The sequence below is a fragment of the Scylla paramamosain genome, chromosome 26, assembly GCF_035594125.1.
Source record: "Scylla paramamosain isolate STU-SP2022 chromosome 26, ASM3559412v1, whole genome shotgun sequence".
NCBI classification, from domain to species: Eukaryota; Metazoa; Arthropoda; class Malacostraca; order Decapoda; family Portunidae; genus Scylla; species Scylla paramamosain.
This window is the reverse complement of record NC_087176.1, coordinates 14,331,352-14,346,590: the sequence shown is the minus strand read 5'-3', so window position 1 is coordinate 14,346,590 and position 15,239 is coordinate 14,331,352. Positions and strand designations below refer to the sequence as shown.

General features: G+C 36.7%; 1 protein-coding gene across 1 annotated transcript in view; it reads left to right on the top strand.

The window, feature by feature from the left end:
* The window catches only part of LOC135113913 (probable glutamate receptor), a 212,704-nt gene extending 198,636 nt beyond the window's left edge, over window positions 1-14,068 (top strand). The window contains exon 14 of the mRNA XM_064029532.1: window positions 13,895-14,068. Within this exon, the coding sequence (XP_063885602.1) occupies window positions 13,895-13,990 (96 nt within the window). The 3' untranslated portion in view covers window positions 13,991-14,068. The remainder of the gene's footprint in view (window positions 1-13,894) is intronic.
* Window positions 14,069-15,239: the final 1,171 nt, after the last annotated feature.

Sequence of the window (15,239 nt, the reverse complement as noted above, 5' to 3'; positions counted from 1 at the left end):
TAACTTCCTGACTTTTCTAATTCATTATATTGTGACCTTTAACATTTCTTCACCTGCCCTTAATCTCTTATATATACTGCTCTTACGCCCTATATAATGCAGTCATCCATTTAAGGTCTTTTTTTTTTTTTTGATCTTATTGTCCTATATGGGATATTTGCTAACTGACCTGTATGAACTTTACGAAATATTTATGCAATTCATCTACATTTACCTCACCTAATCCCCTCATCTCGGCCCCTACCATCCTCTCCACTCCCTCCTCTACTCGTCTCGACCTCACCTCTCTCATTTCAGCATGACCTGACATTCCAACATACTCATACCTATCTCCCCCTTCTTCTTTCCTCCTCCCTTTCCAGACACATCTTCCCTCCTCTTTTCCTACACCCTCACGCCTCACCTCACCTCTCTCATCCTGCCTTATCTCTCTGAACTCCGTCCCTGACCTGACCTCACCCTGCATCCCTTGCCAGTCCACTCCTTGGAGGTACCTTTTCAATTCCTCAAAATCTGCTCTTCTAAAGTCAGGTATTTTATTAGTGTTTTTGCTTCTAACAATTTCTTCCCATTCTAAATTGTACCTAATTTCCCTATGGTCACTGTTACCTAGCTGTCCTCCAACCTCTACCTGCGTGACTGCTTCCTCCCTGTTAGTAAGAATTAAATCTAGAATATTATTCCCCCTTGTGGGTTCTACGACTACCTGTTTTGAAAAATTATCCTGAATTACCTTAAGAAATTCCTCTGCTTCCTTGTTACCCACAATCAGACTCCAGTCGATATTCCTAAAATTAAAATCTCCTACCACACATACCTGACTGTACCTGCCTGCTCTATTTAATTCCTACCACAGTGAGGTGTTAATTTCCTTTGTACTGGTCGGTGGTCTGTAAACTACCCCTAGTACTACTGACTGCGATCCTTCCTTAATATCTACCAATATCGACTCTGCTTTGTTATCTGTTTTAATTCTACTATTAATACAACACTGCAATGTGTCCCTAACGTATAACGCGACGCCTCCTCCTCTCCTGTTTTCCCTATCTTTATAGAACATTGTATAATCTATCTTAACCTCTGGATTAAATACTTTTCCTGAAATATCTAACCAAGTTTCAGTTAAAGCAATGATATCAAATTTCTCTACACACGCTATTCCTCTAAGCAAGTCTATTTTATTCAGAATACTTCTACAGTTTGTGTAGTAAACACTTAAGCTATTTCTCACCTTCCCTGAGCTAGCTACCTTTCTAGATTTAACTAATTTGTCCCTCGCCTTCTCCTCACTACCCCTTCTTCCCTCCCGACTAACGAAAAAAAAAACGCTGGAGTGCAGTTACCTCCCGCTCGAATGTTTCGGCCAAAACACGAACACCCTGGCGTGATAAATGCACTCCATCCCTGGCGTACAAGGTGTCCCTACCATAGAAAAGGTCTCAGTTGTCGATGAACGTCCATCCATTACTCTTACAATGATTTGCTAGCCTGTGATTCACTGTAATAGCCTTGGACAGCCACTCAACACCAACTCCCCTCCTCGGCAAGACACCACAATCGGGGATCCCTCCCTTGTCCCTAATCTTGTCCAAAGCCTGTCGAAACCTCCTGATAAGCTCCTCACTCCTGACCTTACCAAGGTCATTCCCTCCCGCACTGAGAAAAACAGTGGGCTTGGTCTTATCTTTTTCCAAGCACGTGTCTAGCCTATCAGCTACCTTCCCTATCCTGGCCCCCGGCAAACACACCCTCGACCTACGCTTCCTATCCCTAGCACAGAACGCACTATCTAAGAGCCTAACCTGACTATCTCCAAACACTTCATAAAGCAGCGCAGTCTTCGTTACTTTTCTCAAGCCCTTTTACTTTACCTTTACTACAACACTGACATCAACATGTCGCATCCCTCCACATGTCTAACCCTTTCGCCACGGACGCAAAGACTTGTCCACATTATCGACCAGTGCTGCTGAAAGCAGTGCCCAACGACAGTTTTTTTTTTATTTATTTATTTTATTTATTTATTTTTTTTTTTTCTGAGAGTGTTTCTCTCGCTTCTGAAACATTGTTACCAGATGAGGTAAAGGTGAAGATCCTTCACTATAGGACAGAGTTCGTCAGGCAAAGTCTGCCTGTAGTATACTACTCCACGCCCTTCGAAAGGTAGTTCGGTCTTGTAGTTCAGGTTGTTCAGTAGCCAGTAAGTGGATGATAGGGTGCGAGCACAGTCTCACCATACTCAGCAAAGCTGAGAGAGAGAGAGAGAGAGAGAGAGAGAGAGAGATTTCAATTTGCTTGAAAAAAAAAATAATAATAATAAATTGCACAAGAGTGTGTGGTGCAAAGAAAGGTTGCATAGAAGAGAAGAAACTAAGTATTATTCCAAGATGGACGTGATCATGATTTTATCCGTTACATCAAAAAGGTTTAAACACATTTTATACACTCCTTGGGAAAGTGTATCTATACATAATAAAGCAGGTTACTCACTTGAGGCAGAGTATATTATGCTCTGAGGCTTGTCAGGAAGCAACACTCAGGTTAAATAGAATTACATAGATGTACAGGCCACAACAGACCATGTGGTCCTCACGAGGTGACCTGACCCAGTACTAATAAAGTGATGGTAGGAAAAAATGACAGCAAAGCAGAAGGCTCTCTCCCCACCACCCCGGCATAAGACGTACAAGAAACACAGAGAACTAAATGACCCAAAGGAAATTTTATATAAAAGACCGGAAACAGATGTAAACCTCGGATCTGGGGCAAAATATTTATCAAGACAGCATTTAAAATTCTTTATGGTGTTGCAGTCTATCACGTCTCGAGGAGCCCTATTACATTCATTGACGATACTATGAAAAAAAAAAGATTCATGAGAGTTGAAGGATTTCCCAACAATTTTGCAACCGTTTCCTTGCATGTAATTTGAAAAATTTATCATGAAACACTTACTGCAGTCCACGTTATCATTGTCTTTAATAAATTTAAACACCTGAATCAAAAGTATGTAAATTTCCTCACTACAAAGAATAAAACAGTAGACCCATTCTTTTGTAATATTAAAGATACCTATCTGGCAAGAAGGCTTAGGCCACTAGGAACATCAGATCATGACATGTACCTTTTCACTCCTATATAAAAACAGGCTTTGAAACGAACGAAATTAATTAAGAAATATATAAATGGAGCGACGAAGTGAACAAAAAACATCCGGATTGCATAGTGTACAGATTTTGAGGTTATGTTTGACAATAATGTTTCAGTTAATAAAAACGTTGATGTGTTAAACTCCTATTTGCACTTATGTGTTGAGATGATTGTAGCTAAGAAAATTGTGAAATACTTTCCTAATGACAAACCGTAGGTGAGAAAAAAATTGAAAGAACTACTCGGCAGGAAAAAGTATATTCATGAAAATAACAACAGAGATATGTTAAAGGGTGTTCAAAAGAAAATTAGTGACACCATTAATGAATATAAAATTAATTACAAAAATAAGATAGAATACATGCTTAGACAAAATTATCCTAAAGCTGCTTGGAACGGGCTTAGGCAGTTAATTGGTATCGATAAGAAATCTGCCAATATTATAGTTGATAATCCTTCTGATTTCTGTAGTGAACTCAACAATTTTTTTTATTTTTTATGGTGGATACGGTGAATCTAATTTTGAAAATCAACGATCAATTCTGGTAGATTCACTTTGTAATAGAAATGAACCACTCCCTATTACAATCCCGGAGGAAGCAATTAAAAGTTTGCAAACTATTAAACTTGATAATCCGCGGCACCAGACAAAATGAATGGGAGTTTGTTTAAGTTGTGTAAAGAATCATTATCTCCAGTCTTATGTAAATTTTTACAACAGTCAATAGATAATGTTTGTGTACTTGTAATTTGGAAGACAGCCGAAATAATTCCACCTACTTGTAAGAATGATTATCGGCTACTAGCTTTAACTTCGATTATTATTAAGTGTTTTGAGAAAATTATTAAAAACCTATTATGTCAGCAGGTCAAGCATGACACTGATCCCCACCAATTTGCTTATACCAGAAATAGAAGTGTTGAGGATGCTTCTTTGTGTTTAATATATTATGTTCTAAAATTTCTAGATAAACCTAACAAGTTGAGCACAAAATACCTTGCAAAGATACTCTTCGTGGATTTTTCGAAATCATTTAACACGATCCAGCCACATATAATGATGCAGAGATTGCTAAACATAAATGTAAACGCAAAAATAGTTTTATGGATTAATGAATTTTTAACATACAGACCGCAATATTTTAAATGTTTTGACACAAAATCAAAAGTCGCAATCTTGAATAAAGGAGCTCCACAAGGTTGTGTTTTATCTCCTATTTTATTCACTCTGTACACTAGTGATAGTCACTGCTAAGCCACTAATTCTCATCTATTTAGGCACGCTGGTGATAAGTTTGTGTGTAAATTGTATTAATTACAGAGAAGTACAATGTTTCAGTACTTGGTGCGGAAAACATTATCTAGAGCTTAAGAAACCCATAGAAATGGTAGTAGACATTAGTACATCACCCATTCCTATATAAACATAGAAAAGTAATTGAGTTAGTCAAAGAATATAAGTATCTTGGTACAGTTATTGATAATAAATTCCGTTTCAAACAGAACAGAGAGGAAATATACAAGAAATTTAATTCTAGAATGTAATCTGTGCGGAAACTGAGCAAACTAATAAAATAAAATAAATAAAATAAAATAAAATAAAATAAAATAAAATATTAAATAAAATTTTAAAAAATATGGACTTATTTTATTTTGCAATTATACAGTCCGTTATTTCGTTCTCAATCTCAAATTGGTATGGTAACTGCAGTTTGGAGATGAAGGGGAATTTTTTTTTTTAAATAATTCAAAAGTGTTTGGAATTAGGAGTAGAGACTGGTTCAAGTTTAGTTAATATATATAAAAGGAGTATTTCACATAGACGTGAAGCAATTATTAGTGAACCCTCACACACTCTAAATAGCAGTTATCAACTATTGCCATCAGCTAGAAGGTTAAGTTAAATGAGTTGCAGAACCTCCAGATATTCTAAATCTTTTGTACCGGCTAGTATAATACGTTTGAATGAGCTTACTTACCATCAAAGTGGTATTGATGTGGGTATTCACAGGTGGGTTCAAACTGGGGAGGCATACAAGGTGATCAGTGTTGCAACTGTGAATTTGTGGTTAACTCTGAATAATGTGAACATCCTTGGCCTTGCTGACTGATTCTCAAGACTCATGGCCAGGTTATCATGTAGAATTCATAGGTTAGGAATCTTGGAATTATGTTCAGATGAAATTAATTACTACGGTAATGTTTGTCAATGTTTTGCTTTTATGTCAAGAACACATAATCATGAAAAACGGTAATTACACAAAGTGATGTATTACTCATGCGTCTGGCAATAAGGCATTGCACAAATCTGTACCGAACCTGTGAGTTGCCTCCACTTGCTGCTTACCCACTAAACTCCTTTGGTTTTATATATGTATATTCGTAGATTATGGCCCCCTGCATTCTGCTACATGGCCTCCCAGGGGACCATGGGCCCCAGTTTGGGAACCACTGCTCTAAATGAAGCAATTTTCTTATCCACATTAAAACACATTTCCCGAGTTTTCTCCCACTCTGATAACTTGTCTAGATTGTTCTGCATTTATCTTACTTGTTCATTTAAGACTACAGTATGCGCTATTTTGGTGTCATCAGCAAACTGACCGGTAACACCTTCATCTATGTCGTTTATATAAAGAAGGAAGAGAACAGATTCTAAAACTGATCCCTGTGGCACACCGCTGTTTACGTTAGTCCACTTGGATGTTTTTCCATTCATTATTATATTTTGTTTACTGTTGTTCAGCCAGTTTTCTACCCATCTCAGCACGCCCTGTTGTATACCATGCGATAATCAGTAGGCCTTTGTGTCGGACTTTGTTGAAGGTCTTTTGGAAATAGATACAATTATGTCTACCGCTTTACTTTCGTCATACTAATTAAGTATATCATAGAAGACTAAGATGTTCGTCTAACTAGGGCGTTTGCTACGGAGACCGTTTTGAGTATCTTTAAGTTATTTTCCTTTAACTGATTAACAAGTTACAAGTGTTTCTAGCATTTTGATTACGACTGAGGTTAAACTAACTGGCCGGTAATTGCATGATGAAGATTTACTGCCTTTTTTGAAAATCGGAGTTACGTTAGCGAGCTACCAGTCATTAAGTATTGTACCGGACTACAGGGATATTTTGAATAATAAACTCAAAGGTTTGACCAATTCAAATTTCGTTTCTTTTGAGACGCGGGGTGAGATCGCTATTACTGAACTTCTCACCGAGATTCGGATTTTTTACTAATCGTCTTTCGTAGCAAACACGACATCGAACATGTGTTTATCGTATCGCGAGTCGGGTTTTGTACAAATTGAGAAAGTGAACTTTCTTTTCAATTATATATATATATATATATATATATATATATATATATATATATATATATATATATATATATATATATATATATATATATATATATATATATATATATATATATATATATATATATATATATATATATATATATATATATATATATATATATATATATATATATATATATATATATATATATATATATATATATATATATATATATATATATATATATATATATATATATATATCATACCCGTGGTGGGGGGTGACTGGTTCGTCCCACTTCGTCGCTGCTATATGAAAGTTACTAAGGATTACGGCGTCATGTGTGTCACTTATCTCGCTAATTTGTACATAAATGTCGCGGGCAGTTTGCGCTGGCTGGGCTGTAGGTCTGTACAGAAGAAGTATTATTAGTTTCGTCCCGTAATTATTATTTTGTTAAAATAAATAGAGTATCCATGCTTGCAACAAGGGCTTTTGATAATAAAACTGGGTTGAGACTGGTTTCGATGTTGAATAAAATGCCGCCTCCATTTTTGTTAACTTTTTTTCAGATATCGTGTAACAGGGAATGTTATATTTGGCCAAATAGTCCCAGACATCAGCATTAAATCATGATTCTGTAACGCCGATTATAGCGTAGTTTACTGATAACGCTACTTCATTTAAGTTGGAAAATATGTTACGTATGCTACGAGCGTTCACAAAGAAAACCTGAAGCTTATTATGAATAGTTGTCTGCACATTTGGCTTGTTATTTACAATATCCTTACTTGGTGAGTAAAGACATTTTCTTTATTTTGTACGGAAATCCCTCACTGTGCCACCCAGCAGGCGGCCAAAACTGGCAGCCCTCACCTGACTGAGGTACAAGCCGTCACCTGAAAACAAGGAAGAACCATAGTAAAAGTACCGCAAGTTTTTACAAAGCCGATGTTCTCTTCGCTGCAGAGGCTGGCAAGGCGGTGGTTGATGCTTTGATTGATTGATTGCCAGCCTGCAGTGGGGCATGATGGCTGAAACAATAGCTTTATTAGACTTTCCCTTATATTTCTTAATGTCTGTCGGTACTTGTCGAGGTCCTCTGCACATTGTTGGTACCAACGGTGATGACGTTCATAGTGTTGGTGGGCGCTAGTCTCGACACCTCGTCCATGGCAGCGATTACGTCCTGAACGCCATCACCCGGGATGCAGAAATGTTTCCTGATCCTGGGAGCTTTGCCACAAAACTCGGTTAGTTGATCACTCATGATAGAGTTTCCAACAAACCTATCTTCTTTACTGTTCTCATTTTCATCTGTGGCTGAAAGGATCTGGAAACGGTTATGACATGTCGTGGTGGGGAAGTGAGAACACTGCGTGTGTCATCGTGCTCTACTCCTGACAGGGTGAAGACTGCGTCCTGATTAGCGGGTAAGTTAGTTGGGGTGACGGGCGAGGGAAGAGGCTCGCGGGCTTCTTGTCAGCGTAGCGTTGCATTTTAGTTCGACGTACCTCCGGTTTCCCTCTTCCACAGCTTCCTCAAGGCAGGATCGCGTATCACAGTCTGCAAACAGGCCATGAAAACGTAATCAATAAAGTACTGCCTGGTGAACCTACTGGTACAGTCCCTGCAAGATTTCAAATCAAAAGGCACTTTTATTGCATTAGTATAGAAAGCGAAAGCTACGAAGGATGGAGAGGCTGGAGAGGTTGGAATCAAAAGTAATTATGGAATTAGCGGTCAAGGGATCCTGTGGTATTAATCAGGTCTCTCGGAAGGCGATGGTGTGCAGGCTGGGCGAGACAATTCCCTGGGGAATTTCAGTCGTGGAGTATGTAAAGAAACTTGTAGCAGAAATAAACGAGAGTGTAGAGCAACAATTACGCAAGACAGAACAATTTAAAATTTAGTAAGAGTACCCAAGCTACAAGTAGAAAAATACAAGAAACAAACGAGCAGGTGAAAACAGACAAGGTCCTAATACTGATAGCTATGTGTTTGCGCCTAAGTGTTGCGTAAGTTTTATGAACTCTAAAAAGGTGACGTCACACAGGGCAAATTTCTCCCAGCATGAGAACAGTTTTTGCTGGTGAAAAACGGCAGCGCAGCAAGTTTGGCGTCACACAGGGACTGGACCATTGTTTTGACGCCTGTCATTCCAACAACAAACTCTAAGCCATCATTTCTTCAGATACTTTACTTTTTTTTTTTATTATTTCAAAATTATATATTATTACATATGACTGCATGTTATTTTTGAATGGCTTTAGATCTGATGAAGGAACAAGGATGCTGTAAATCTTTCACTCCACTTGGCAATTAATTTATACAATGTGGCTGTCTCCACACGCCGCGCCCTGCTGCTGGCCATGATCAGGTTACTCCGGGATTGAGGTGGCAACAGCGTGAGCAGGTCTTACAGCCAACGCCAATTAATATTCTGGATCCATTATAGCTCAACTAATTTGTGCCAAACTTCCACACTCCCACACTCCAGCAAAATTAATTGCAGGACTCCATCACGACACATTGTTTATCTCGCCAGCTGCAGATGTCAAATAAGTGCAATAAGTAATTTCATATACCGCACAATCAAGTCACAATCACACACTGCCACATAACATCGTTTTCCTAAATTTTAAAGTTGCCAAGTTTGCTCATAAAGTACGACAATATATTCTTATTTTACATGTACAGCTTGTAAATAGAGGGTCATTTGATTTAAAATACTCCCAGCAATTTCAACACCACATTAGTTTTCCATTCTTCCCAACAGCAGAAGACGAGCTGCATGATGTCATTTGCTGCTCAGTTTACCCCGCCGGCAGCAAAACCGGGCAGCATGCTGGGAGAAATTTGCCCTTTGTGACGCCGCCTTGAGCGGCGTCACAACATATATATATATATATATATATATATATATATATATATATATATATATATATATATATATATATATATATATATATATATATATATATATATATATATATATATATATATATATATATATATATATATATATATATATATATATACCTCGAAACAAATTTTGTTGCCGCCCTTGTTGTTCTGCATGATGTTCATGATGCCACCGGTTGTATGTGTAGCGGCTCACCATCTAACCATCAGACTACTTGTCTGAAACGGGCTCTTATCCTATTAGGTGAAACTCCGAAACAGTAACCGAATCATGTTCTTAGATGAGGAAACCTCAGAAACCGAAATTGAAGCATTCAGTTACTGAACTGAAGCAGTCTGAACTTTTGGGGAATCTTCGAAATTCATCCATTCTCTCGAAATTCATTCAATATTTTTGTTACTTTTTTTTCCTGTTTTTTTTTTCTTATTTTTTTCTTGTTGCTTTTTTTACCGCCACTTTTTTCATTTCACTTTTTCCTTGTTACTTTCTTCTACATTCCTTTATAGTATACCACGAGGATATCGAAACAGTTTGTCTCTCATTATACTGGAAACCTGTCAATCCATATATATATATATATATATATATATATATATATATATATATATATATATATATATATATATATATATATATATATATATATATATATATAAATCCGACTTTATGTATTGAAACAAGATTATGGTAACAGTGTCAAGCATTGCCCAATAGTGTATCAGCTGGTTGGAATCTCAGAAAATAGTGACAATGCATAGGTCAGTACACCAAGTAAACAACAACAAATAAACTTACACTATAATATACTCGAATTTCATGTTTCGATCACTTCTAACATGCCAAACACTCAAAATACCTGGATGCCAAGCTCGTATGGCCTAATATGAAGAGATACAGGAAGCATGAGACAATCATTTATTGATAATAAACTTTAAAGTATATAGTGACTCCTACAACTGGCTGCATATATAAATTATGTAACCTATCTGCTTAATGGTTGAATATTATAGTTAGTAAACAACTAAACTACAGTACTTCAGTACTCCTACTCAATTTTTCATATCCCCTCACAGCCGAATATTTATAGTAATAAAAATTACTAACGGGGCAACAGGCATCTGCCGGATACTACAATAGATCAGTTTTTCAACACATTATCCTCGGACGATACCACTATAACCAGTCATAAGTTTATTATCAAGAATACAAAATTTCACCAACTGGCTTGATAATAATCGCAAAGGTGGACAAGTTCAGTATCCGCAGTAACTAGAACTAGCCCATGTGAGTGCACAAAATAAAATGGGCCATCGGACACTTACCGCAAAAAAGGTTGACTGGAGAAAACAAAACACGACACTGTCCGAATGTGTGAAACTATCATAACATTAGACGGATATCATCCTTCCACAGGCCTTTTCCTGACAAGGGTCTTGTCCCTAAATGAGCATTATCTCTCTACAGATCTCATCCTACGTGCCACGTGCACGATTCTGTGTGTGTGTGTGTGTGTGTTTATGTACGAAGAGCATTGACCAAGGGCAACAAGAATCCAATAAAAGAAAAAAAAAAAAAGCCCACTGAGAAGCCAGTCCCATAAAAGGGTCCAAAGCGGTAGTCAGAAACTGAAGGTTGTCTTGAAATCTCCGTCTTGAAGGAATTCAAGTCAAAGGAAGGTAGAAATACAGACGCTGGCAGGGAATTCCAGAGTTTACCAGAGAAAGGGATGGATGATTTAGAATATTGGTTAAGTGTTGCATTAGAGAGGTTGACAGAATAGGGGTGAGAGAAAGAAGAATGCCTTGTGCAGCAAGGCCGTGGGAGGAGAGGAGGCATGCAGTTAGCAAGATCACAAGAGCAGTTAGCATGAAAATAGAGGTAGAAGACAGCAAGAGATGCAACACTGCGGCGAAGAGAGAGAGGCTGAAAACAGTCAGTTAGAGGAGAGGAGTTCATGAAACGAAAAGCTTTTGATTCCACCCTGTCTAGAAGAGCGGCATGAGTGAAACCCCCCCCCACCAAGATATGTGATGCATATTCCATACATAGACAGATAAAGCCCTTGTACAGAGTTAGCAGCTGGGGCGGCGAGAAAAAAAACTGGCGGAGACGTCTCAGAACGCGTATCTTCATAAAAGCTATTTTAGATTATTCAGATTATTATTATTCAGATTATAAGTAAAGGACAGACCGAGGATGTTCATTGTAGAAGAGGGGGCCAGTTCAGTGTCATTGAAGAGGAGGGGATAGTTGTGTGGAAGGTTGTGTCGAGTTGATAGACGAAGAATTGAGTTCTTGAAGCGTTGAACAATATCAAGTTTACTGTGCCCCTATCAGAAATTTTAAAAAGATCAGAAGTCAGGCGTTCTGTGGCTTCTCTGCGCGAAATGTTTACTTCTTGAAGTGTTGGACGTCTATGGAAAGACGTGGAAAAGTGCTGGGTGGTGTCATCAGCGTAAGACTGGATAGAACAAGAAGTTTGGTTTAGAAGGTCATTGATGAATAATAAAAAGAGAGTGAATAATAAAAAGAGAGGGTAACAGGACAGAACCCTGAGGAACATCGCTGCTAATAGGTTTAGGAGAAGAACAGTGACTGTCTACCACAGCAGCCATAGAACGGTCAGAAAGGAAACTTGAGATGAAGTTACAGAGAGAAGGATAGAAGCCGTAGGAGGGTAGTTTGGAAATCAAAGCTTTGTGCCAGACTCTATCAAAAGCTTTTGATATATCCAAGAAAACAGCAAAAGTTTCACTAAAATCTCTAAAAAAGATTGAACAGGACTCAGTAAGGAAAGGCAGAAGATCACCAGTAGAGCGGCCTTAACAGAACCCATGCCAGCGATCAGACAGAAGGTTGTAATGTGATAGATGTTTAAGAATCTTCCTGATGAGAATAGATTCAAAAACTTTAGATAGGCAGGAAATTAAAGCAATAGGACGGGTGTTTAGGCCAGCGAGGGCATGGAAAACATCATTGCGAAGAATTTTAATAAGTAGCATGAAGTAGTCAGAGGGTGGATGAGAGAGAGGAAAAAGCCCTGAATCATCCAAGGTAGAGTTTGTAGCAAAGATTTGAGTAAAGAGTTCAGCTTTAGAAATAGATGTGATAGCAGTGGTGCACAATGAGAGGACAGATAAATTTTGTTTAAGAGTGACTCTGTAGTTGTAGCCAGATGGAAAACTCGGAATATTCAAGAGCGTGGGCACGAGAACAGGTTAACTCGTTGCGCACATAAATGCAACATCCGGCTTTTCGATTGAAAATTAGGATAGAGAAAGTGGGAGGGAACAGAAAAGGGGCTACTGTCAGTTGCTTCAGACAACTGAGTTTCAGTGAGGAAAAGAGGATGAGGTTTAGAAGAGGATGTGTGGTGTTATACAGATTGCAAAGTAGATCTTAGACCGGGAATGTTGCAGAAGTTAATGAAGATAAAGTTAAAGGGGGGTGTCAAGACATTTAGGGTCGTTATCAGAAGAACAGTCCGAACTGGGGACATTTGTGGTCCCCCTCTCAGATGGGGATTCCGAGGCTGGTGTAGGAGTCTCCATGATAGTTTTTAATTTTTGAGTGAAGGGTGTGTGAGTTATTAGATGTTTGCAGTTTTGTGTGGAGGAAGAGAGTTGTCTTTAGAGGGCAGGCTGTGAATGCCCCCTTGTGTTGTAAGACACAAAGGGAAAGGTTCAGTGATGTCACAGCTGGGTTTAATGATAAGTTCATAGCACCCCCAGATCCAGTGTTTTAGACCTCAGTGGGAGTATTTATCGTTTTGACAGGTGGCTATATACATATATATACGAGTATATATATATATATATATATATATATATATATATATATATATATATATATATATATATATATATATATATATATATATATATATATATATATATATATATATATATATATATATATATATATATATATATATATATATATATATATATATATATATATATATATATATATATATATATATATATATATATATATATATATATATATATATATATATATATATATATATATATATATATATATATATATATATATATATATATATATATATATATATATATATATATATATATATATATATATATATATATATATATATATATATATATATATATATATATATATATATATATATATATATATATATATATATATATATATATATATATATATATATATATATATATATATATATATATATATATATATATATATATATATATATATATATATATATATATATATATATTAATGAGTTAACTGTCGTTAACATATAACACGTTTATTTATCACACAATGCCAACATAAATTGCTACTATAAAGGTAAAATCCTTTGTATTGTTTCCTGTAATACAACAGGTAATACATTTCTTCGTGTTTCTGCATATTGGTACAAATCTCTCTCTCTCTCTCTCTCTCTCTCTCTCTCTCTCTCTCTCTCTCTCTCTCTCTCTCTCTCTCTCTCTCTCTCTCTCTCTCTCTCTCTCTCTTTCAGGCCATGTTCGTGGTGCTCGCAAGCGGTTATGTTCTGGGTATGCTTTCCTTTTCTACTGAGGTCCTCAACAAGCCAGACACAAATGCTGAACGCTGATATGATTTAAATTAAATGGATTCATCTTATATGCCAAAAAATACTACTAAATGTAACTTATGTGGAATAAAACTATTAAGCCATGCTATTTTGTTTGTTTTTATTATAATAAATTAATATCTGGGTTTCTCCATGTAGGTAAAAACCATAAATAGTAAATAAATAAATAAATAAATGAGTAAATAATGACAGACTATAAAGATGTAATCATACAACTCACAACAGAAAATCTGACAATTTTAAGGAATAAAAAGAAAGTCCTTACGGGGCCTATCGTCTCGGTGACACCAAAGTTCGATGACAAGGCCTCTGTTATAACATTAAGCAAAGGAGGATGTAAAGTAGAAGGGAAACAAAAGCAAAGAAGATAACCAAGGACAATGTTTAAGGAAGTCAGTAACACAGGAAGTTCCATGTGATAAGGAAATACCGAGAAAAAAGTGGCGAAATAAAGGAAGATAACTATGAAAAAGAGGAAAGAGAGAAGGATAATAAAGAAAGGGAATATACCGACGGAAGTAACCATGATAATGACTGGCTACCGGAAACTAAATCTGTTAAAGTTGCGCGGTAGAGGACATAAGAGTACCACCCGCATTAATTAGTTGTGTAGCATGTACCACACTCCTTGTGGATATTGACGGATTTTTTTTAATTATGCAAAGGCAATCTGACATCACGAATATTCTGCCCAGGTTATATGAAACATTTCAAAGACAGGAGAAATAATATTTTCGAAGGTTGATAAAGTTTTTTTTATCTGATTGCTTAGTGCTTACAACGGACTCTACAGACACAACTCCTGACTGTACAGAAGACCCTGACGAAGATTTGGTAGATGTGATAGGTGACGAAGCTAGTTTTGACATGAAATTTCAAAGTGGAAGTGGAAGAGGACGATGACACAGATTATGAAGAGTGGCTCCTACGGAGATATAGCAAGACAATAGTAATTATACATTCGATTTTCTGATTAGTATGGTGCATCATACTGGAAATCATATCAGGTGTTAAGAACAAGTCCCATGTCATTTCTTCTGAATTTACTGACCTCGCATCTCCTATCAAACATTCTGAAACACTGCATATGTTCACAGTTTATCTACCTTCCATATTATTGGCCCATGTTATGGATTTCTCTTTTCTACATCTGAGATTGTATATTCCCGTAGCTCGAGTGGTATTACATAATTATCATATTTACTTTCATCTAATAGAATGGTCAATGAATGAACTAATCTGTTTCTTA